This window comes from Oncorhynchus nerka, linkage group LG25, assembly GCF_034236695.1.
Source record: "Oncorhynchus nerka isolate Pitt River linkage group LG25, Oner_Uvic_2.0, whole genome shotgun sequence".
Taxonomy (NCBI): Eukaryota; Metazoa; Chordata; class Actinopteri; order Salmoniformes; family Salmonidae; genus Oncorhynchus; species Oncorhynchus nerka.
The window spans coordinates 19,470,194-19,496,371 of NC_088420.1; the positions used below are offsets into that span (position 1 = coordinate 19,470,194).

Sequence of the window (26,178 nt, forward strand, 5' to 3'; positions counted from 1 at the left end):
ATTATACTAGAATCAGCTAACACAACGTGCCATTGGAACACAGGAGAGATGGTTGCTGATAATAAGCCTCTGTACGTCTATGTAGATATTCCATTAAAAATCAGAAATTTTCCAGCTTCAATAGTCATTTACAACATTAACAGTGTCTACACGGTATTTCTGATCAATTTTATGCTATTTTAATGGACAAAAGCTCATTTTCCTTTCAAAAACAAGGACATTTCTAAGGACCCCAAACATTTGAACAGTATTGTACGTTTCAAGCAAACCACCACAGTTCCTGTGCCCAAGAACGCTAAGGTAACCTGCCTAAATGACTCTCACCATGTCTTTAGCCATGAAGTGCTTTGAAAGGCTGGTCATGGCTCACATCAACACCATCATCCCAGAAACTCTAGACTCATTCCAATTCGCATATCACCCTGTCGTACTCAACACTGCCCTTTCACACCTGGGCAAAAGGAACACCTATGTGAGAATGTTATTAATTTACTACAGCCCAGCATTCAGCACCATAGTGCCCACAAAGCTCATCACTAAGCTAAGGACCTTGGGACTAAACACCTCCCTCTGCAACTGGATCCTGGACTGCTCCCAGGTTGTAAGGGTAGGCAATAACACATCTGCCATGCTGATTCTCAACACTGGTTCCCCTCAGGGATGTATGCTTAGTCCTCTCCTGTACTCCCTGTTCAGCCACGACTGTGTGGCCAAGCATGACTCCAACACCCACCATTAAGTTTGCCAACGACACAACAGTGGTAGGCCTGATCACCGACAACGATGAGAGACTATAGGGAGGAGGTCGGAGACCTGGCCGTGTGGTTCCGGGACAACAACCTCTCCCTCAATGTGAGCAAGGTAAAGGAGCTGATCGTGGACTACAGGAAAAGGAGGGCCTAACACGCCCCTATTCACATCGACTGGGCTGTAGTGGAATTGGTTGAGAGCTTCAAGTTCCTTGGTGTCCACATCACCAACATACTATCATGGTCCGAAAACACAAAGACAGTTGTGAAGAGGGCACGACAATGCCTATTTCCCTCTCAGGAGACTGAAAAGATTTTGCATGGGTCCCCAGATCCTCAAAGTTCTACAGCTGCACCATCGCGGGCATCCTGACTTGTTGCATCACCTCCTGGTATGGCAACTGCTCGGCATTTGGCATTATAGCCACCCAAGCCTCTTCTACCACACGGAAGACGGTACCGGAGCGCCAAGTCTGGGTCCAAAAGGCTCCTTAACAGCTTCCACCATAAGTCATTAGACTGCTGAACAATTAATCAAACCCCTACTATTAGCTTTAAAAAAAAAAAAGTATTCCCGCAGTTGCTACTTGCTGTGTTTTTTATTTTTATCTATGCATAGTCACTTTCCCTCTACCAACATGTACATATGACCTTAACTAACCTGTACCCCCGCACATTGACTAGGCACCGGTACCCCCTTTTATATAGCCTTGTTATTGTAACTTTTTAAAACTTTATTTAGTAAATATTTTCTTAACCAACAATGCAATTAAGAAAAATAACAGTGAAGGGCTTGTAAGTAAGCATTTCACGGTAACACCTGTTGTATTTGTATGTGTTGTATTTGGTGCATTGTTTTTTTTTTTTATAGCAGGCCACGGCCACGTGACTCACTTTCTGGAGGAGCAAACCATTTTCGTGAACTGGATGGTGTACCTAACAAATGCTAAATTTCCCCATATACACTCAATGGCCAGTTTGTTATCTGTAATGCTATGATAAATTAGGCATTGTTGCTCACTGTTGGTATAGGCCTTTAGATAAATGTGCACTTATTTTTTAACCAGTGCGTGTGGACCTTTTTTGTGTTGTAAAAAAAAAAATGTGAGTACTCTGAAATAAATCATGCGAGTACTGGAACAGTCAAAAAATGTCATGCCCTTCCCTAGTTCAGTATTAGGCATTAACTGTATTGTATTATTTAAAAGACAAGGACAGACCTTCAAAATAGATAGGCCTAGATGTCTTGTAATAAGTTGGTCTGTGTTTTGAATTCACAGTATATATGTATTTTTTTTTAAGGAGTGGGGCAGTCCCATTTTTTTGTAAATTGTTTTTGCTTTATTGAAGAGATAATAAAATGTTGGAAAGACCTGGGAGGATGAGTCAAACGTCAGTGGGCTGGATTTGAACCCATACCGAACTCTGGCATACATGTGTTCCGGGGTCAGCGGCTGTAACCGCCGAACCACACAAGCCACATGGGATTTGCAGGTTGTCATATTGACTCTCATTCCAAGGAGTAATCAAATCACTGCATATTATGAATCATGGACAATATTTACAGGATAACATATTGACTCACATTCCAAGGAGCAACCAAATCAATGCATATCATGAATCATAGACATTATTATCATTATCATTCACTGCTATGGAAACAAGCCACATAGGTCCTATTGAAAGAGAATATTCAACTTTTTTTCATGAGGTATGTTGAGAATAAAGATATTCTGCGCTTTTATAAAATATGGATTTTCTTTTGTTGCTGTATAAGTAAAGCATGAAATATGGGACTAGAAAATGTATCGCAACCCAACTCTGTTTGCCTCCCTCAGCTGCAGTCCTACCACACCGGGTGAAGGTGTCCCAGAGCTTCTGCGTCAATGGCTAGGCCGTCGACAGAGGTAATTATGAGTCAAAGCTGTATTCCCATCCCACCCCCCCCCCCCCTTCCCTACCTTATCGCCCTGAGAAGCTCCTTGTGCGATAATCTTGGGCGATAATCATAAAACATGAATCACAGCCGATTGTGCTGTTTGCTCTTTATTGCATCACTGGCTGTGAATTGTCTATGTGTTAATGCATTACTATCTCCGTCAAAAGTCTTGCTCAAGTATGTGTGCGATTTGTGATTGTGGGTGAACATGAAAGGCCACTGTCATAAAGCCTTATCTGTGCCTCCAGGGCATTCCTCACTCGTGACACAGGGCTCTGCGGTTCCAAACCACGCGCACACACAGTCCTCTGAACCTCTGGGGTGCAGGGTGAAATGATTTCACGAGACTAAAAGGCTCTTATGTCATCTTTGAGGTGTCAAGGAGGTTTGTGTCCTCCCATGGAGGAAAATTAAGTTATTCTATTCATTCTTGCATAATTGAATGGAAAAGAGAGGATTAGAGCTGTGAATTAATTAGGTTGAATTCATTAAGAGTTGAATTTCCTTAAGTAAATAATGGTGTTTGCACATGTAACACTAATGAGACCTCTTGACGCCACAGCTCATGTTCTCATTCTGTCGGGTTTTTCCATTCCCGCTAATGGAATCAATTATTTTGATTATGACATTTAGTCAAGGGACCTCCTGCTGATTTCCCCAGGAGGTGGAGCTGTAAGAAAGAGTGATACAAACACACACTTAAAATAGCAACAGTATATGATCATTTACAGTGCCTTTAGAAAGTATTCACTCCCCTTGACTTATTTGACCTATTTTGTTGTTACAGCCTGAATTTAAAATGGATTAAATTGAAAGAAAAAAAATTGTCCCTGACCCACACGCAATCCCATAATGTCAAAGTGGTATTATGTTTTGGGTAATTTTTACAAATGTAATAAAAATGAGAAGCTGTAATGTCTCGAGTCAGTCCGTATTCAAAACCTTTGTTATGGCAAGCCTAAATAAGTTCAGGAATAAAGATTTCCTTAATAAGTTGCATGGAATTACTGTGTGTAATAATAGTGTTTAACATACTCATGAAAACATTAACTAATCTCTGTACCCCACATACAATTATCTGTAAGGTCCTTCAGTCGAGCAGTGAATTTCAAACACAGCTTCAACCACAACGACCAGGGGGGTTTTCCAATGCCTCGCAAAGAAGTGCACCTATTGGTAGATGGGGAAAAATTACAAAAAAGCAGACCTTGAATATCCCTTTGAGCATGGTGAAGTTATTAATTACACTTTGGGTGTATTGATACACCATCCAGTCACAACAAAGATACAGGCGTCCTTCTTAACTCAGTTGCCGGAGAGGAAGGAAACTGATCAGGAATTTCACCTAGACCAATCGTGACTTAAAAAGAGTTTAATGGCTGTGATAGGAGTAAACTGAGGATGGATCAACAACATTGTAGTTACTGCACAATACTTGCCTAATTGACAGAGTGAAAGGAAAGCCTGTATAGTTAAAATATTCCAAAACATGTATCCTGTTGCAACAAAAGTAACAATGTGACAAAGCAATTAACTTTTTGTCCTGAATACAAAGTGTTATGTTTGGGGCAAATCCAATACCAAGTTCCATTTTTTTTCTTAAATCTACTTGAAAATCCAGAACATGGTTGTCTAGCAAAGATCAACAACCAAATTGACAGTGCTTGAAGAATTTTGGAAAGAATAATGGACAAATGCTGCACAATCCAGTTGTGGAAAGCTATTAGAGACTTAGCCAGCAATTACGGATGTGAGTCTTTCTGTGTAAGGTGCTAATACAAATATTGACTCGGGTTTGAGTACTTATTTATGTATTACATTTTTTACATTTCGATAGATTTGCATTTTTTTATATACATTTTCACTTTGTTATTATGGGGTATTGTGTGTAGATGGGTGAGAGAATCAATTGAATACATTTTGAATTCAGGCTGTAACACAACAATGTGGAATAAGTGAATAATACTTTCTCAAGGCACTGTATGTAAATCCTGCCATTCGAAACATAGCTACCCTCAGAATGCAACAGTGGTTACAAATGCAGGTGAAGGTGCTTGCATCCTTCTGAACAGTACGGTAAGCAAATGGTTCTTATCAACCTCACTAGTGGCTGGAGGTAATTATTGTGGAGCCCACAGGTGATCTTATCTCTCGTAACGTGTGATGACTTTATGAATCAATATTTATTTTCTGAATAAAAAGTCAGTTTCACACTCTATTACTCCTGTGGTAATGTCATCAGAAATTCAGCTGGGGGAAAACAACCTAATAAAGTCAATGACTTTGCTTTAAGGTTTTTGGTTTTGATAATAATTGGGGTGGGTGTGGGTTATTTGACTCTCGGCCTATCTCGGTCTCAACCTCTCTTTTTGCATGTGGGTGGCTGTAGTGTTGTCACGATACCAGTATAACAATACCATATTTTACTAGTAAAAAAAACAACTACAAAGCAGACTAAACTCTATAGTCCTTTTATTACCTACTTTGTCAAATATTGTTTGCTATAGCTTGCTAAATAAACTGGACTCTGGGTGAAATTCAGTCCGCTTCATGTTTTGTTTCCTGTGCATGTGTGTCTTATTGACGGTGTGTATGTTTGTATTGTTTGTACATTACTGGGCAGATGGGTGCACAGTCAGTCCTCAGTGCCACTCTGTGCATAGCACTTCCCAGTGAGCCCACAAGGTTTAAAGTCTCTGCTGTCACAAAGCCACGGCACATCAAGGGAAGTCTCACTGTCTGTACTTCCCTATCTGAGCCAAAAACATGCACTGTACCAAGAACTGACAGAATGGCATACAGTGAAGCATCTGGTGTCCTCCATTACCCTGAACCATGATCTTATTATTGCCCCCACAATATATATTAATTGATTGAAGCTCAATGTTAAATTCAAATCTCCCTACCATCATATCTAAGCCAATATGACACAAATCTCTATGACAATTTGGAAATGAACTTGATTGGAGGTGAACACACTCCTCGCCTCTCATCATGAGCCGTCCGGCAGTTACCGACAACCACAAACCAGATTTTTTTTTATCAGGGTCATCAGCAATTTATGTTTAAGAGTATTTATTGCGCTGACCTACCTCAATCTAGACGTCAGGTTAAAAAGAGACTATAGCATCCATAAATTTCCCATTGGACTTTAAAAAAATGCTAGATTGACAAAATTTGTAGGTGCAACAGATTTTATTACATTTATATTTTATCGCTCTCACATGCTAATTTATGTCCGCACCAACTGTGCTTCCTTTTTGTAGCATTTCTGACCATGCTAACAGTTTTTAACCACAACAACACAGCTGCTTGCATCATGCTGCCACTGCCAGTCATAAGATGTGTATGCGAACAAACCTAGGCTACTGTATATAGCTAGCTATATGGTGTTATTCATGCTGGGATTAATCAATAAATGCAGACATATATTTTGATTAGCTACTACACCTACTCATTCAAGGGTTTTTCTTTATTTTTACAATTTTCTACTTTGTAGAATAATAGGGAAGACATCAAACAATGAAATAACATATGGAATCATGTAGTAACCAAAAAAGTGTTTTATATTTGAGATTCTTCAAATAGCCTTGATGACAGCTTTGCGCACTCTTAGCATTCTCTCAACCAGCATCACCTGAAAGGCTTTTCCAACAGTCTTGAAGGAGTTCCCACATGCTGAGCACTTGTTGGCTGCTTTTTCTTAACTCTGCGGTCCAACTCATCCAACCCATCTCAATTGGGTTGAGGTTGGGTGATTGTGGAGGCCAGGTCATCTGATGCAGCACTCAATCACTCTCCTTTTTGGTCAAATAGCCCTTACACAGCCTGGAGGTGTGTTGGGTCAATGTCATGTTGAAAAACAAATGATAGTCCCACTCGGGGCGAACCAGATGGGATGCCGTATCGCTCAAGGGACACACCGGTCTAATGTTCATTGCTCATGTTTCTTAGCCCAAGCAAGTCTCTTCTTCTTATTTGTGTCCTTTAGTAATGGTTTCTTTGCAGCAATTCGACCATGAAGGCCTGATTCACCCATTCTCCACTGAATACTTGACGTTGAGATGTGTCTGCTACTTGAACTCTGTGAAGCATTTATTTGGGCTGCAATCTGAGGTGCAGTTATTGTAATGAACTTATCCTCTGCAGCAGAGGGAACTCTGGGACATCCTGCCCTGTGGCGGTCCTCATGAGACAGTTTCATCATAGCGCTTGATGGCTTTTGTGACTGCACTTTAAGAAACTTTCAAAGTTCTTGAAATGTCCGGATTGACTGACCTTCATGTCTTAGTCAGTTTTCTTTGCTTTTTTAAGCTGTTCTTGCCATAATATGGACTTGGTCTTTTACCAAATAGGGCTATCTTCTCTATAACACCCCTACCTTGTCATAACACAACTGATTTGCTCAAATGCATTAAAAAGGAAAGAAATTCCATAAATGAACTTGTAAAAAGTCACACCTGTTAATTGAATTGCGTTCCAGGTGACTTCCTCATGAAGCTGGTTGAGAAAATGCCAAGAGTGTGCAAAGATGTCATTAAGGTAAGGGGTGGCTACTTTGAAGAGTCTCAAATATAACATATTTTGCTTTGTTTGAATACTTTTTTGGGGTCACTACATGTTTCCATGTGTGTTATTTCATAGTTTTGATGTCTTCACTATTATTCTACAATGTAGAAAATAGTAAAAATAAAGAAAACCCTGGAATGAGTAGATGTGTCAACTTTTGACTGGTACTGTATATATATGATGGGATGTATAGACATTATGGACATTATATGGATAGAATATGTAGTATAGAATATGTAGTATATCTGAAGAATACGTAGGATATAATAGAATATGTACAGCAATAGCTGAATAGGATGACCTTAACTAGAATACAGTAAGTAAACATTATTCAAGTGACCAGTGTTCCATTTAATAATGTGACTAGTGTTCCATGTCTATGTAAATAGGGCAGCAGGCTCTAAGCTGCATGGTTGAGTAACCGGGTGGTAGCCAGCTAGTGACTAAGTTCAGGGCAGGGTACGTGTCAACACACACAAATCATATGGTCCAGACGGCTTCAGCAACAAGGCACTTTAGGCATGCGCATACCAGCTCGCATTACCGTTCCAGAAGCTGTTCCAGCTATCACTGAACAGTGGGACAGTTCCAGACTTATGGAAGAAGTGGCTGAATGTCCCAGTAAAAACAACAGGCCAAAAGAAAATAACGATTTACGCCCTGCCCTGTAGCCCTGACATCTGTACCTAATGAAATGTTTAGAAAAAATAATTAAACATTCTCTCTGGTCTCTCATCCCAATTAGATCCAAACCAATTGGCCCACCATGCCTCCAGGGCTGTTGTATATTGAGTTATTGGTCATTCTGAACAACATCTACGAACATTTAGAAAAGGCAAATAGCCTAGTGAAAATTGTATTCATTGACTTCAGTAGCAAGTTTATCATCCTACCCATCTACTGGTGGATGAGCTGGTGAATTTGGATGTCAACTCTCTACTGATCACGTGGATTAACAGTTTCCTTGTGAACCGTACTCAACAAGTGAAGTTTAACTCCACCATCTCTACATCTGGAATGGTGAATACAAGAGCCCCTCAAGGTTGCGTACTTTCACCGATACTGTACACAAACAATTGTCAAGCCTCTGACTCAGCCCACAAATTCTTTAAATATGCATATGACACTGCTGTTTTGGGTTTCCTTCACCCAGACCAAGCCTCTCTTCAAGGTTTTGACAGAGAACCTTTCAACAAGTAAATGTTAAGAAAACAAAAGCGCTGGATTTAAAATTTTTAAAAAAAAATTTAAAAAAACTTAACCATTTTAATGTCCACCACCATATCTTACAAATGTTCTATACATCTGCTCTGCAGAGTGTGCTGTCCTTTGGTCTGATATTCATGTTTGTAAACATGCGAGTGCAAGACCAAGTCAAACTTCAGCGCTTAATTAAGACGGCGGGAAGTATAACTGGTATAGATCAAGAATCAGCCACCAACCTGTGTACACAACTCATCTTCCTAAAACTTGAAAGCATTTTTACAGGACAGTACTCATCCCCTTAACTCAAAACTCAGTCGCAGCAGCTGGACAAAGAGAAAGAGACTTAAAAAGAACATCAAAACAGTCTGTTTGTCCGTCAAGTATACAGCACTTTAAATGGGTTGCTATAGCACTGTTAATGAATTATTTGATGTAGTTTCTGAACCTGGAGGCCGCTAGTGATTGCTATTTAACAGTCTGATGGCCTTGAAATAGAAACTGTTTTTCAGTCTCTCGGTCCAAGCTTTGATGCACCTGTACTGACCTCACCTTCTGGACCTCATTTTCTGGCTCGGGTGGCTTAGATCAAACGGATTGCAATTTGTAACATGTCATACAAATTGTAAATGGTAAATATAATTTGAAATGGATTATGGACAACCACAAATGAATGCCTACCATACGAAACATAACATACTAAATGGTTTATTTACGGATTTACGTACAGAATAATACGAAATGCTATGAGATCAGGTTGCAACCAGCCAGCAGCATGCCGTCAAAAGAAAAGAAAATGCTTGCTAACTTCGTTATCTACTTGATCAACTGTTTTAGACTAGACTATTATATTTTCACCTAGCAAGAGAAATAAATGTGCAATCACTCTTGAGTGACTGAAACTTCTTAGATGTTGAGTCCCCTGTTTAGGGGACCGGCATGGTGCTGCTATCGGTTCCGACCGACACTTGGACACCGTACAGTCGTGGCCAAAAGTTTTGAGAAGGACACAAATATTAATTTTCACAAAGTCTGCTGCCTCAGTTTGTATGATGGCAATTTGCATATACTCCAGAATGTTATGAAGAGTGATCAGTTGAATTGCAATTAATTGCAAAGTCCCTCTTTGCCATGCAAATTAACTGAATCCCCCAAAAAACATTTCCACTGCATTTCAGCCCTGCCACAAAAGGACCAGCTGCCATCATGTCAGTGATTCTCTCGTCAACACTCACACCTGTGTTAACGAGGACAAGGCTGGAGATCACTCTGTCATGCTGATTGAGTTCGAATAATGGACTGGAAGCTTCAAAAGGAGGGTGGTGCTTGGAATCATTGTTCTTCCTCTGTCAATTACAGTTATCTGCAAGGAAACACGTGCCGTCATCATTGCTTTGCACAAAAAGGACAAATGCACCAATTTGTAAGTCGCTCTGGATAAGAGTGTCTGCTAAATGACTTAAATGTAAATGTAATGATATTGCTGCCAGTAAGATTGCACCTAAATCAACCATTTATCAGATCATCAAGAACTTCAAGGAGAGCGGTTCAATTGTTTTGAAGAAGGCTTCAGGGCACCCAAGAAAGTACAGAGCTTGCTCAGGAATGGCTGCAGGTAGGTGTGAGTGCATCTGCACGCACAGTGAGGCGAATACTTTTGGAGGATGGCCTGGTTTCAAGAAGGGCAGCAAAGAAGCCACTTCTCTCCAGGAAAAACATCAGGGACAGACTGATATTCTGCAAAAGGTCCAGGGATTGGACTGCTGAGGACTGGGGTAAAGTAATTTTCTCTGAATCCCTTTTCCGATTGTTTGGGGCATCCGGAAAAAAGCTTGTCCGGAGAAGACAAGGTGAGCTCTACCATCTGTCTTCTGTCATGCCAACAGTAAAGCATCCTGAGACCATTCATGTGTGGGGTTGCTTCTCAGCCAAGGGAGTCCATGGCCAGGAAACCCCCCAGACCTTAATCCCATTGAGAACTTGTGGTCAATCCTCAGAGGCGGGTGGACAAACAAAACGCCACAAATTCTGACAAACTCCAAGTATTGATTATGCAAGAATGGGCTGCCATCAGTCAGGATGTGGCCCAGAAGTTAATTGACACCATGCCAGGGCAGATTGCAGAGGTCTTGAAAAAGGAGGGTCAATACTGCAGATATTGACTCTTTGCATCAACTTCATGTAATTGTCAATAAAAGCCTTTGACACTTATGAAATGCTTGTAATTACACTTCAGTATTCCATAGTAACATCACACAAAAATATCTAAAGACACTGAAATTAATATTTGTGTCATTCTCAAAACTTTTGGCCACGACTGTATGTGTGGACACGGTATGCTCCTTCTCCTGTCTTGTCATTTTAGTCCACGTGTGCTGATAAACAGTGCCAAACTAACAACTCTGCCATCCACACCTGTGCGAAGCGAGCCACAATAACGATTTAAAATAAAATAAAATGTTATTAGTCACATGAGCCAAATACAACAGGTGTAGTAGACCTTACAGTGAAATGCTTAGTTACGAGTCCCTAAGCAACAATGCAGTAAAAAAAAAAAATGATTAAGAAATAAAAGTAAGGAGTAAATAAAGAGCAGCAGTAAAATAACAATAGCGAGACTACATACCGGGTGTACCGGTACAGAATCAATGTGCGGGGGCACCGGTTAGTTGAGGTAATTGAGGTAATATGTACACGTAGGTAGAGTTATTAAAGTGACTGTGCATAGATAATAACAGAGTAGCAGCAGTTTAAAATAGTAATTTGATGTAGCCATTTGATTAGATGTTCAGGAGTCTTATGGCTTGGGGGTAGAAGCTGTTTAGAAGCCTCTTGGACCTAGACTTGGTGCTCTGATACCGCTTGCAGTGTGGTATCAGAGAGAACAGAATATGATTAGGGTGGCTAGAGTCTTTGACCATTTTTTTAGGGCCTTTCTCTGACACAGCCTGGTATAGAGGTCCTGGATTGCAGGAAGCTTGGCCCTGGTGATGTACTGGGCCGTATGCCCTACCCTCTGCTCGGCCTCCGACCACAAGGCACTACAGTTGCCATACCAGGCAGTGATTCTACCCATCAGGATGCTCTCAACAGGTTTTTAGAAATGTTTGCAAATGTAATAAAAATAAACTGAAATATTAAATTTACATAAGTATTCAGACCCTTTACTCTACTTTGGCAGCGATTACAGCCTCGTCTTGGGTACGACGTTATAAGCTTGTCGTACTTGTATTTGTGCAGTTTCTCCCATTTCCTCTTTGCAGATCCTCTCAAGGTCAGTGAGGTTGGATGGGGAGCGTCACAGCACAGCTATTTTCAGGTCTCTCCAGAGATGTTCGATCAGGTTCAAGTCTGTGCTCTGGCGGGGGTACTCAAGGACATTCAGAGACTTGTCCCGAAGCCCAAGTCTGAGGTCCTGAGCGCTCTGGAGCAGGTTTTCATCAAGGATCTCTATGTACTTTGCTCCATTCAGCTTTTCCTCGATCCTGACTAGTCTCCCAGTCCCTGCCGCTGAAAAACATCCCCACAGCAGAGTTCAATCTTGGTTTCATCAGACCAGAGAATCTTGTTTCTCATGGTCTGAGAGTTTTTGGGTGCCTTTTGGCAAACTCCAAGCGGGCTCTCATGTGCCTTTTACTGAGGAGTGGCTCCCGTCTGGCCACTCTACCATAAAGCCCTGATTGGTGGAGTGCTGCAGAGATGGTTGTCCTTCTGGAAGGTTCTCTCATCTCCCCAGAGGAACTCTGGAGCTCTGTCAGAGCGACCATCGGGTTCTTGGTCACCTCCCTGACCAAGGCCCTTCTTCCCCGATTGCTCTGTTTAGCCGGGCGGCCAGGTCTAGGAAGAGTCTTGGTGCTTCCAAACTTCTGCATCTCAGTGCTAGAGACGTCACTACAGACCCTGGTTTGATTCCAAGCTGTATCACATCATGCTGTGATTGGGAGTCCCATAGGGTGGCGCACAATTGGCACAGCGTCGTCCAGGTTAGGGTTTGGCCGGGGAAGGCAGTCATTGTAAATAATAATATGGGTATTATGTGTAGATTGTTAAGGAATGTGTTTTTTATTTAATCCATTTAAGAATAAGGCTGTAATGTAATAAAACGTGGGGTCTGAATACTTTCCGAAGGCGCTGTATCTACTCATTTTGCCACTGCCGGGTCAGAAGCTAAATATGCAATTGAGGCTGTCTGTGTTTTTGCTTTGTGGCCATCATCCAGGCCTGGCTGTTTCATATTGCTGTCCATGTTGTTTCCTATGACATCCACGTTTCATCTTGTCATCCATGTTTTTTCATATTACCATCCATGTTGTTTCATATTACCATAGATGTTTCAGATTGCTGTCCATGTTTTTTCATATTGCCAGTCAGCGCACCACAGTATAGTAGAGCTCAGAGTAAGGAAGTCCTGTGTCACGAAGAGAGATGGATTGCCAATCCTCTTTACATTCCGTTGAGTGGGTATCGCCAGTTTGCAATACCGAACAAGTTGTGAGCTTCAGAATATTCAATGAGTGTTGAGCATTTGTAAATTCATCAATTCTTCTGCGCTGTAGCACACTCGGACGAGAGTGCCCTGGAATCTGAGTAGATAGCCAGAGGGAATTTACGAACACACCCTTAGAACACAAGGAGACCAGTCAAGCATGGTTTGGGTTGGTGGCTTGTTGCACTCAATAACATTTAGAAAATAGATGTCTGGAGCTGAGTCCACTTTGTCAATCTGGTAATTGTGTTTTTGGCAGTGGGTGTTTGTGTGAGGCTTTTTGTAGTGAACTTATTTCACCCTTTCCAAATGGTCTGACATTGTTTTCGACCATGTATACACAGTTACATATTACAGTCACTGGTTCCTGTTGAGGTGATACCTTGAACCCTTGCAGTTATTGCCCTGTTGTGTGAATCCATTATAACTGCTCAGTGACTGAATGTCTTCATACTATTTGTCAAAAGCCTGTAACTACACTGAACAGAAATGTAAATGCAACATGCAACAATTTGAAAGATTTTTCTGAGTTAAAGTTCATATAAGGAAATCAGCAAATTCATTAGGCCCTAATCTATGGATTTCACATGACTGGGAATACAGATATGCATCTGTTGGTCACAGATACCTTAAAAAAGGTAGGGGTGGATCAGAAAACCAGTCAGTATCTAGTGTGACCACCATTTGCCTCATGCAGTGTGACTTCTCCTTCGCATAGAGTTGATCAGGCGGTTGATTGTGGCCTGTGGAATATTGTCCCGCTTAGGGCTGTGGCGTTCACGTCACCGTTCATTAACAAACAATTGAAGCAGCTCCTGGCTTCCACACAGCTTACAAGCCACTGATGCAGACCTTTGGAACATCTACATTTTAAAAAGTCTAATGAATCAATGTAATATAGTCTACACCTTCAGAAAAAATCCATTGTTTATTTTAGACAGGTTTAAAGATTTGTAATACCTTGTAAGGCTCAATGATGAGACTAATGATTTTTTTTTAAGTCACTTGAAAGTCATGAGCTCTGTATTGTTTTTTTGTGCAGGCTGTACACAATTCATCAGTCACTCATTCACAATTTGACAAGCACTTGATATGCCTTGAAATTGACGGCGGCATCCCCTTTGTGGCCATAATGCACCTTTAAAAAATCCTTGCCTTTTGCGGCCAGTGGCCGTTATTTGGCCACTTTATTTGTGATACAAACTTTACTAAAACATATAGGCCAGGCTACATGAGGTGTGCAACAATGATTAGAAAAAGTCGCCAAAAAAAGGCATTGTCTCTCATTTACAAGTGATAATATATTATTCACAAGTAGGCTAAGGCTAATATTGTCACCCATCAGACTATTCTTGATTTAATCATATATGTATATATGTGACATTTGTTTTGATTTAGAATGGACCATTATTGCACCTGTATCGGGGCAGGGGGAAAAATACTTGTCATCTATGTACTTAAATAGCGAATGGAGAACTGCTTTTCCCTTTTTTCATTTTCATTTTTCATGCCAGCCAGGTAGGCTATACTCCTGTTGTAAAAGAGAAGCAATGTGCTTAATTTTAGGAAAGTTGAGAAATAAATATAGTAGGCCTAGCCTATAGAAGGCTGATGGGATCCTCTTTTTAATTTTTTATATTTTTAATAGAGGCCATCACCCTGTTTTCTCCAGCAGTTGCATAGCCTATAGAAATGTTGCGCAACATGAGCTCATGGGCCCTCATGAAGTGTTTGATTTAGATTTTCGATTACATTTGCATTGATGTCAGCGTGATTAGAGGGACAGGAGAGTGCTGAGTACCAGGCAGTTAGCAAGTTTGGTAAGCCATCAGCAGCATCAGAGCTTGGAGAAGCCTAATTTACCGTGACTAAACGGTCACGTGAAATTTGACTGCCTTCATGTCTCGTGTCCGCTGGTGTGACGGTAATACAGTCACCACAACAGCTGCAGTCCCACTCCTCTTCAATGGTTGTGAGAAGTTGCTGGATGTAGGCGGAAACTGGAACAAGTTGTTGTACATGTCGATCCAGAGCATCCCAAATGTCTGAGTATGCAGACCACGAAAGAAGCCGCAGTGGGGGACTCGGTTCAAAATGTTGACATCAGCAAACCGCTCGCACACACGACGCCCTCTACCTGGTACAGTTGAAACCCGGGATTCATCCGTGAAGAGCACTCTTCTCCAGTGTGCCAGTGGCCATCAAAGGTGAGCATTTGCCCCCCTGAAGTGAGTTACAACACTGAACTGCAGTCAGGTCAAGACCCTGGTGAGGACGATGAGCACACAGATGAGCTTCCCTGAGACTGTTTCTGACAATTTGTGAATAAATTCTTTGGTTGTGCAAACCCACAGTTTCATTAGCTGTCCAGGTGGCTGGTCTCAGACAATCCCGCAGGTGAAGAAGCTGGATCTGGAGTTCCTGGGCTGGCATGGTTACACGTGGTCTGCGGTTGTGAGGGCAGTTGGATGTATTGCCAAATTCTCTAGAATGACGTTGGGGGCGGTTTATGGTAGGGAAATTAACATAAAATGATCTGGCAACAGCTCTGGTGCACATTTCTGCAGTCAGTATGCCAATTTGGAAGCTCCCTCAACTTGAGACATCTGTGGCATTGTCTTGTGTGACAAAACTTCACATTTTGGAGTGGCCTTTTATTGTCCCCAGCACAAGGTGCCCCTGTGTAATGATCATGCTCTTTAATCAGCATCTTGATATGCCACACCTGTCAGATGGCTGTATTATCTTGGCAAAAGTGAAATGCTCACTAACAGGGATGTAAACAAATTTGTGCACAGAATTTGAGATAAATAAGTTTTTTGTGCATATAGACTATTTCTGGGATCTTTTATTTCAGCTCATGGGACCAAAACTTTACATCTTGCGTTTTTATATTTTTGTTCAGTTTCAATATAATTAATTGATCATAATACCTGTCCTCTGATTAGTAGCGCTTTGTTTCCTCCACAGAGTCGGCGGGACTCTCTCCCCCTGGCCAACCCCAGCTATGCATTGCGTCGGCGTTTCTCAGGGACGGTGCTGCTGCCCCCGCTGTCCCGGCGCCACTCCACCTACGCCCAGGACAACCGCAGGCTTCTACACCTGGAAGCTCTCTATAGGAAGGCCCTGGCTGGCGTAGAGGCCACGAGCCTGGAAACCATCGACGACTACAAGTCAGTGGAGCAGCTTGTTAATCTTTCAACTATCTCTCTCTAATTCTCTCTCTCTCACACACTTTGTTTTTGTCTCATTTACTGTCAACACTCACTGTCAAGTGAGCTGCCTCTCTTTATTTCTCACTCTGTCCCTCGAGTGCTCACAATCTCTTGTTTCTCTCCCTCTTTTTCTCCCCTCCATGTGCTCAACAAGCCATGAGAGGTCCACAGTGTGATTCATTGAGAAGGCTACTGTGTGATATTGATGTCTTATGCTGGGGTTTGAATTTACTCCACACTTCAGGAAAATATGATGTAATCTCAGAAGGACAGACTGTCAACTGACCTTTTGTCAAATTTCACCTGTGACATTTGGTTTTAGAATCCATCTATTCTTGCAGCCAAGCCTGAGGGAGCAGAGTCTGAATAACTTTTGTGGATGTGTGTGGGCGTGGCCGGTGTCTGTTTGTCCCCAGATGTCTGTGTGTTTATGTACTCACTCACACAACGTCTTCCCATCACGCCTGCCTGCCCCTACTTCTCAAAGTACGTGCTCATCGACCTTCATGTTCTTTTAATCTCTCTGAATCCCGCATCTCTCTAGGCCCAGAGGGGGTTAAGAAAAGCCTTCTGTCTGACGACTGCTAACTAACTCACTCTCTCCCAGCCTCGGGTCAGTGGAGGTCACTGCTTTAGTGTGTCTGTGTTCGTGTATCCACATTTAGTTTTGGCCGGGCACTACATCTAGCCTCTCCACCAACACACTGTGTCTGTGCTTGAGCTGATGGCTCTACAGTCTGCTTCTCGGCATCACAGAGGCCAGACGGCAGGAAAAGATGCAGGATTCTGTATGGCAGGCTGTTTTTGAAATGACGGGTAATTACTGGAATGGTGGGAAGAGGCAAGTGGGAAGAAATGGGGGAGGTGGAGAATCTTGGATGGTTGATTCTCTCTCCATGTCCATTTATGTCTCATGTCTTTCTCCCTCTTTCTCCCTTTCTCTGTTTACGTCTGACATTTTTCTTCTTCCTCTCAGTCCTCTGTTCTCTTTTTTTTAGTTGTCTCATCTCTATACCTTTCTTTCATATCTCTCTCTTTCGGCATGTTTTGCTGTTGGCCTTCCATGGAAAATAACCCAAATTTGGTGTCAAATGAAAGCTACGAGTCTATATTTTTTAGATATTAAGGCATATAGAACATTTTCAACCATTTCCATCCTAAAATTAGGAATAAGCAGAAGCTTTGATTTCTAGTCAAACAGATGGAAAAACAGGTCTTAGAAAACATCCACCAGCAAAAGTCTTAAAAATATTAGAAATGCCTCAAAACACAATAATGTTGAAGACCCTCGCCAACTAATATCAACATTTATATTAAATTATTTAACTTCAGTAAGTTTTTAGAAATATTGCCTCGTATGTTACAACAAACCCACATACTGTATCTTTAAGATATTTTCTAATTTCTCTCCCTTATGAGGAGGGAGGATAATAAAAGTTCACAGAAGTAAAGGTAGACCTACGGTTATAGTGTTTTAACTGATAACAATTTGGTTTATGGTTCATTAAGTGACTTTATAACCTGTCATGACTAAAAAAAAACTAACAGAGAATGACTGCAACTGAATTGGCTAAAATTGGAGATGATAGTAGTCACAAACTACAGTTGGTTCACCAGCTACTGTCTTCCCTTCCACTGGCATACTTCCGCTCATAGTTCTGAAAACAGTCTGGACAACCCCTCTCTCTCTCCCCGTCTCACTCTCCTACTCTCGATGTTTGCAATGCCAGGAAAAGGGCACAGTGACATGCACATAACTAGAGATAAAGGTAGAGAAAAGGATTCCTCTGTAATTCATTTGAAACGTTGTGCAATTATCCATGTCTTTTGGATACAGGATGCATTTGAAGGTCTATTACTTTCAAAGGTCTATTACTGTCAAAGGTCTATTACTGTTGAAGAACTATTACTGGATGTCAGGGCTATGGGGAGTGTTATTGCCTTTTATGGTTGAGCATTACAAGATGCAGGTAACTGCCAAAATAATGGAAACACTTCAGTAACTGGGATACAAAATATATTGAAAGCAGGTGCTTCCACATGGGTGTGGTTCCTGAGTTAATTAAACAATTAATCGTCCCATCATGCTTAGGGTCATGTATAAAAATGCAGGGTAGGCCATTTTTTTGGCTACCATGGCTAATCCCCCCCCCATAGGATGACAATGCCCCCATCCACAGGGCACGAATGACCATGAAAACGATGAAAACCATATGCCATGGCCGTCTCAGTCACCAGATCTCAACCAAATTGAACACTTATGGGAGATTCTGGAGCAGCGCCTGAGACAGCGTTGTCCACTACCATCAACAAATCACCAAATTATGGAATTCGATAGGTTTCCAGACACTTATAGAATCTATGTCAAGGTGCACTGAAGCTGTTCTGGATTGTGGTGGCCCAACGCCCTATTAAGACACATTATGTTGGCGTTTTCTTTATTTTTGCAGTTACCCACAGGCCAACATTAGTTTCAGGATTTAATGAAATTAAAGAGAACATACTGCAAGTGCAATTGTATTCTAGCGATATTGGAGGGAAATTACAGTTCAATAAAAGCTGTTTATTATTTTTTAAATGTACTATACTAATAAAGAAGCATGGTTTGTTTATATAAATATTTTATTACATTGACCTTGCACTCCTTGAGTGGCTGAATATATTTTGTAATTCCTTTGAAATTGTCTATATGGAGGTGATATTTTTGATTGCAGAGTTGGCCTGACTCATTTACAATTACCAGTAGCCAACATACAATTTGGTCACAGAAAATGTGAAAGTGTCCAAAGTTTATAACAGAAATAAATTAAATCACAGAGGGATTAGTAATTTCCTGAATTCCCAGTCAATGTTGCTTACTCGGTAATGTGATGAATAGCCTACCTCGCGTCAGTCCCAACGGTTGGCTGGACTGCTTTATAAAACGCGCGCGGATGAGAGCACAACAACACACGCAGGGGAGTGAGAGTTCACCTATCTATAGATGCGCCTCTCTCTCCGACATGCTTTCGTTTGAAGAGCTTTCAGAAATTGACAAAAACGTTGTTTTATTCTATGCCTTGCTATAAGTACATACCTTGAGACCGCGTGCGCGAGGATTTACACAAATGTTTGCGGACGGATGAATCTCTATGGATGAAAGGCAGCGAAAGCAGAGAGGATCAAATTAATAGTTTCATATCATATTTTAAGAGTTGATATCATTCGTTTGTGGCTGTACTATTCACTGGGGTTATGTCGATATTGACGCAGAAGAACTTTCCATTTCGATTGTGAGGAAGCGTTTCCTCGTTTCAGCACCTCGGCTAGTAGACAGCACGCTCTGCCACCGCCAACAGCGCACACATAATAAGTTTATATCGAAGAGCCTCCTGATGTTGGAGGGAACAACCGAACATATGGAGTGTACAGGTCTAAGTAGAGAAGGTGCTGGTTCCGCCAAGGCACCCAAACACTTGTGGCGACAACCAAGAACTCACATCCGATTCAAGCAGCGTTTTCACTCCGATACAGAGCCGTACCTGACTCGCAACAGAACTATGGAGAAGCTGCGCCCTGGGCTGAAAAAAACACGAATGTCGTTGCCATCCTTATATAAACGGTAATTGTAATGCATCATTATTAGTTGTTTTAATTAGCCTACTTGCTCACCTTTATAGATCTCCTTTTGTTAATACATTTTTGTCACTTCCAAAGTTGACAATGTGAACAGAGGGATGAAAGTGCTCAATTGCAAAAAGCAGTGTTTCAACAAACAACTCCACTTAAGAATGTCAATATAGTCCCCACACTCCATTTTGTGAGAAGTAAAGTCAGGGTGCACTGATTTAGCCCTTGACACAGAAAGGTATTGAGCTTATGCTGATTAAAGTGTGTGCATAATTCCAGGAACCATTGATCTCTTTGTGTTTCAAGGGTTCTCTCCATCCATCTTGTCTGTCTGTCCGGAGATCAATGGTAGGCTATTTACATTTTCGCAATGGGCTGAGACCAAGGAAAAACATGGAAAAGCACTTGAGTGGTAGTATGCAGCCTTTCTTTTTTCATTACTTAAATTTACACACACCACTCTGGGTTGCTGAGCATTTCCCCTGGAAAGACAGTGCGACTATGATAGAGGTTTGGCCTAATAAAAGTGAGAGGATATTGTGAAGGGACCTTCCCCATCTCTGTGGTCTCTGAGAGACTGCAGACTGAGATGATAAGGTTGATCCTGAGGGAAATGTTTCCTGTTGTTTTGTTGCTTTTCATTAATGGTCTAGATATTGGGCTTATCAGTGTGAGAGGGTGTTGTGGCTGAATCCATCAATCTTCTTCAAGCCATATGTAGGCTAAAATCATATGGTCACTTTAAGATAAGATCAGAAAATCATTAATCGTCCTCATCCTCAATTGACAATCAGATTGAAGTGAGCTCTTCAACCCATTCAGCTGTGATGTCCTATGACCTTCATGACCCTTGCTGTCTGGGCCGGCAACATTTTGTTCTGGAGTCAGTTATGGTTCATGACCGGAGCCTACTATTGTAACATCAGTGTTCACATCTAATTTCCCTCAGTAAACAGAGAGAGGTTATCCACTCTGGAGGCACACCGCCATGAAAGCTGTCTACTGACTGCCGCTGACTGTTGGGCATTGATGATATGGTAATGACATCACAGCGTGCTTCAGGTTGGAGTAGAGAAGTGACTCACTTCCGGCATTCTGCCTCCCTGACGCCTCATATGTATGAACGAATGCGTCTCTCCTCTAATGCATCTCTCCTCTAATTGTCCCATGACATTTTATCCTACACTGATGACTCAGTTTGCATGGCCATGGTAGAGAGAGGTAAATGTGACTGTGGTGTGAGGGATGCTTTTGACTTTGCTGATGAATACGGTCTTGTGTGTTGTGGTAGGTGTGTTATGATCTTTCATCACTCTTAGTAATGGGAACGGTCTATAGAATAGTATTTTGTTGAAGCTCTTTCCAATCAAAGACCGAGAAACAGGCTTTTTGTACTGAGTGGCTGCGGGTCCGACTTCTTCTCTGGACCCCTCTCCCTGACATCAAAAGGTCCTGAAGCTTCTGCGCATGTACTTTACGCACAGCCTCTGCTCTACTGTATATCTGCTTTAAAAGGAGTAGAGAAGTGACTCACTTCCGGCATTCTGCCTCCCTGACGCCTCATATGTATGAACGAATGCGTCTCTCCTCTATATATAAATATTTTAATGTAGGATTTTAATTAGCTGTCTTGTTTCATTCTCTTTCCTCCTGTCTATGTTTCTTTGTTGGTACTTTTTTTTTAATTATGTGAAGCACTTTGTTAGTTTTATTGAAAAAAATGTATTACTACTCGTTAGGCTGCTCACTGAACAGGCTACTCTGGCGAATGGTGCTCCTTTTAATAAAGTTAGATCAAAGCTGAATCGATGTCTGTAAGATCACATAATGATGATATTCTACATAACAGAACCAAATATAATAGCATAGTGTAACGCTACTGTAAGACAAAAAATACCACCTAATTTCTTATGAGATTTTAGCATGATTGTGCGAGTATGTGGCCAAAACTCAACAGCTCACGCCCCTATGCAAAATACGTGCTTTGATTGAAAGTAAACACCGGTATGCTACAGTTTAACACAATTCAAAATGATCTCACTGTAGGCTACAACGTTCAAAACAACACTGTGGGCTACTTTGAAAAAACATAGTATTACTCAAATGGTTGGCATGCAGATTGTTATGACGTCCCCCCCTTTTCCTCTCTCTACCCTACTGATGTTACATTTGCAAAACCCTTGGTTAACATAGAGATTCTGGGAACATCAGAAGGTGGGGGGAAATTAACTATATTCTGGTAATCCGACCAATTGAACATATGCGGTGGTACTTAATGAATATGATGTCAGTTCGGTTGTCATCTGAGACATTGTCATCAATGATAAGATGACAAACTCTACAGTGGAAAGTCAGAGTTATCGGATTCCCATGGAATTGTTGTTCAATTTAAATGTTTGAATATGAAATTATTCGTGATGGGATGAAATGTGATTTTAGCTTCTAAAATGTGAAATTTGGGTTTGCATAAGAAAGGGCTCTGCTCAATCAGTGGCCCGCCCCTGTGAAGGGACATGGGCTATACAACTTTTCAAACACGCCCTCCTCTCCCTTCCTATATAAAGCCTTGATGACAATATAACCTTCTGTTCCAAGGATGTGGGGACGACGGTCCGATGTCAGAATGGTTCAGATAATATCTACAGAACGAAGCCAACATCAGCATGAGCTTTGGTTGCGAATGGTATGAACTTTGAATTCTTATTCACTACAGAAGTGATACCTCCTAGCCGATGAGTTAGCAACAGCCGCTGCAAACGAGGGTTAGGAAGGAACAGACAGAGTATCCCATCTATCACCCAACGACGTTACTACAAAGTATCCAATTGACAATTCTTCAAAGGACTTGGTTGGACAACACGGCCTTCCATCTACCACCAACCTACCGAAGCGCAGCTCAGAGTAAATATTTATTGCATTTTCCTTTTCCAAATTGGCAGTAATTTAGAATGCATAAGATACTGTATTTACGATAGCACAGCTTCGCCCTTTGTTCCTCAGTCTTCCCGCTCTTTCACTCAAACCCAGCCCCTTTTCTTTTGTGTAACCAGCTGTCATATCTGTTCCACCCGCTAGGGATGTTTTCCTTTATGACGTAATTTGTAATCAAGTTATGATTTAATTATGTGTATGTGTAATTCTGTGTGATTAGTTAGGTATTTAGTAAATAAATAATTAAACCCAATTTTGTATTGCTGGTTCAACTTGTTAGCCAGGGTTCATGCAGATATCTGAAAGTTATAAATTCTTGATTGAGACTGAATTAAGATGACGGTTAATATTGACGGCTATTGATGTAAAATATTACTAGGTCTTTGAGTTTATTCGGAAGATAACAGTTCTATAAATATTATTTTGTGGTGCCCCGATTCTCTAATTAATTACATTTACATTACAGAGAAATTATTTGATAGAATAGCATGTCATATCATTTAATCCGGCATAGCCAAAGACACGTCAAGATGCTGCATGGACGTAACTCTGGTAAAACTTGAAGAATTATCATTCACACTTGACATTGGGAAATAAAAAGGGAGGGTGAATGCAAAAGTTGTGCGTAAAGGATAAAGAAATCCATGCGCAGAACGTGATTTGGATCTTCGGGTCTTCTGCTCTGGGTAAAAGAGATCTGGGGGGGTCTAGACTGAGCGGTTACCTATGAATCAACCGCCTTTGCCTAAAAAATAATGTTCTTTCTGCGCATTGTGAAAGCTTATCACTTTCGTTTTGTTTCAAGTTTTGAACATGATATTGCTTAGGACATTTATCAAAACCTGCTTTCTTACAGTGCAACAACATATGTTATTGATCTTTTTACGATTCTGATTGGATAAGGGCCTAAGTACGGTGTTTGTTAGACGATTGAGTCGTGCTGATAAAATGACCAATATCCTTAATGTACCTGAATATAGCTTACTTCCTGCTGTCTATCCAAGCCGTTTGCTGGTGTCGCCATGCCGTTCACATGGTGGCTGTTAGGTAACAGAGCCTTTAATTAAGTCCGGTGTTCGTGCTGCTGCCTCCCTCTCACTGCTCCCCAGCTGGGCTGTGATGTTATCAATTATTCTGGGAATTATTCTTCTGGGAAGAGTGACCCATATGTCTCAGTGGTCCAGATAGCTGCTGTTTTACTTGGAAGCTCTGTTTTCTTTGAAATTACTTTTACCACTGGCAGAGTAAGGATTAGCCATCCAATGGATGATGCTGCCATGGCACCCATATGTTTGAGGTATAATAATATCAAGCTCAGGCATTAAAACTACAGGGTTTATGATGTAACCAGCCAATGTTAACATTGAGCATAGAAAATGTTTTAGCATGCAGCTTTTATAGTGTTATATTCACGGATTGATAAAAAATTATGAGTGCTATGAGGTTCAGATTAGTTGCTTGAAAAGTAATATATTATATTACATCTGTCATGCCATTATTCCAAACAGATCGATTCCGCTCGATCGAGATCTAAATGAGGAAACAAGTCGAGATCGGATAATGAAACGCACCTGGTAGTGATATGATTCTGAAAGTATTGTTTGACAATTTTAAAATGTACTTTACTCAGCTATTTATAAAAGTAATCTGATTATATTACTTTTGTAACACGTTGCCCCAACACTGGTTCTGATAGGGTGACCTGCAAATGTCCGTTGTTGCATTACTGATTTGGGTGTCCTGGTAAATATACCAATTACTAGCATGTATCCTGGACTACCTACTATGTAGGATGAGCCACTACAGGCAGTTAGATTTGGGTATGTCATTTTAGCCCAATTTTTTTTTTAAAGGGTCCGATCCTTAAACCGGGGATTAAGGAGGAAGCATCAGCTCGGTCGCGAGCCAGACAAGTCGGAATGACTGGAAGTCAAGTGCTCTGTCAGAGAGTGAAGTCAGGATGTGAGGTTGTAGAGTCGTACTGATATTCTCACTGGGTCGCTCTCACCAGGGCAGTTTCTCTACAAACACTGGCTTTTGGTGTCTCATGTAGACGTCATCCCCCCTCAGTGTATATATGTTTTTTGCATTGATATGAGTATTTGTGTAAGGGGCTTAGGTAGGTAGGTCTTGTTTTAAGTGTTAGTAGCATTTTTGTCTTCTTCTTTATCAATAGCCATGGAAACATTCCATGTAATTATTGGATTAGAATCCTTCTCATTGTCACGTGAAGTTTAGGAGTTAATGCACCTAATTTGTTCTACACTATCAAGAGCTTTGCGAGACCCAAGTCATTGTTTATTTTGTTTCATCTTCTTTCTGTTGGCTTGTGATGAAGCAGTGCAATCAACATGCCATCAGTTCAGGTGTAATGGTCCTTTATGGATGGATGAAAAAGACATCTCATGATTCAGATGTGTTTGGGGCTATTTGCTTCCCTGGGGTGGCAGCCTAGCATCATAGCATGGCAAAAGCCCTTCCTCTCAATTCTCACTCCAAGATTTGTGGTGAGAGAAGGCTGCCGAGTTGCCCTGAAGCTGTCTAGACATCCACATTCAACATTTACTGTGTTTACTCACTACCTACCAAGTTGTCCAATCATTCATGGCAAAATGTGTACTTGGTAGCAATAGTCCTATGGTCTTGTTTGTTTCTGTATTCTATGACTCAAGATGTTATAAATGCCTGTATTCAGATGACTTTTCTATTGGTACTTTGACGCAAGTCAGGGATGGGCAACTTTGATGTGGGAAGGGGCTACCAAAAATTTGAACTCATCATGAGGGGCCGTAGTTGCGCTACACCTTGTGTATTCCACTACTCTAACTCGGAACAGTAGTTTTAGACACTGACTGAGTTTATGCAATAAAATGCTAATTAATTACTTAATCATACAATGTGATTTTCTGGATTTTTGTTTTAGATTCTGTCTCTCACAGTTGAAGTGTACCAATGATAAAAATTACAGACCTCTACATGCTTTGTAAGTAGGAAAACCTGCTAAATCGGCAGTGTATCAAATACTTGTTCTCCCCAGTGTGTGTGTGTGTGTGTGAGATACACACATATATGTATGTATATGTGTGTGTTTTTAAATGTAAAAAATGGGGGGGATTGATCCAAGGGGCATTCAAAAGGAGGGCCTACAGTTTCCCATCTCTGCCGTAAATGGTTCTGCTTACAAGGATAACCAAATATGACTCACAAGGATGGGCCTGTCAAAGATGACTTGGCAAACTTAAAAATAAAACCTTTTGTTGTCTCAATGAATGCCAGGTTTTGTACACCCCACCTTTCCAGTCAAATGACCATGACGCCTATAGCTGTAAACATGCTCATTTCTTAGTCATCAATGACATGCTGGTGAGTCCTCCTGGTGTAAAAGATTAGAAGTCATCTTTGTCACCTGGACAACACCAGTGTCTCCATCGGCCTACAGTTCATTCGGAAAGAACACAGTACTTCATAATGACAAAG

At 41.2% G+C, this 26,178-nt stretch overlaps 1 protein-coding gene across 2 annotated transcripts in view; it reads left to right on the forward strand.

Moving 5' to 3' along the window:
• Nucleotides 1-26,178, forward strand: part of pde4cb (phosphodiesterase 4C, cAMP-specific b) — a 154,867-nt gene that overhangs the window by 6,229 nt on the left and 122,460 nt on the right. Inside the window, exons 1-3 of one of the 2 annotated variants that reach the window (XM_065009642.1) lie at nucleotides 2,588-2,656; nucleotides 7,172-7,230; nucleotides 15,917-16,119. In XM_065009642.1, coding sequence (XP_064865714.1) covers nucleotides 7,183-7,230; nucleotides 15,917-16,119 — 251 coding nt within the window. In that variant the 5' untranslated portion in view covers nucleotides 2,588-2,656; nucleotides 7,172-7,182. Of the gene's footprint in view, nucleotides 1-2,587; nucleotides 2,657-7,171; nucleotides 7,231-15,916; nucleotides 16,120-26,178 lie in introns of those variants that run through there. The other variant, XM_029633768.2, reaches the window with a different exon arrangement.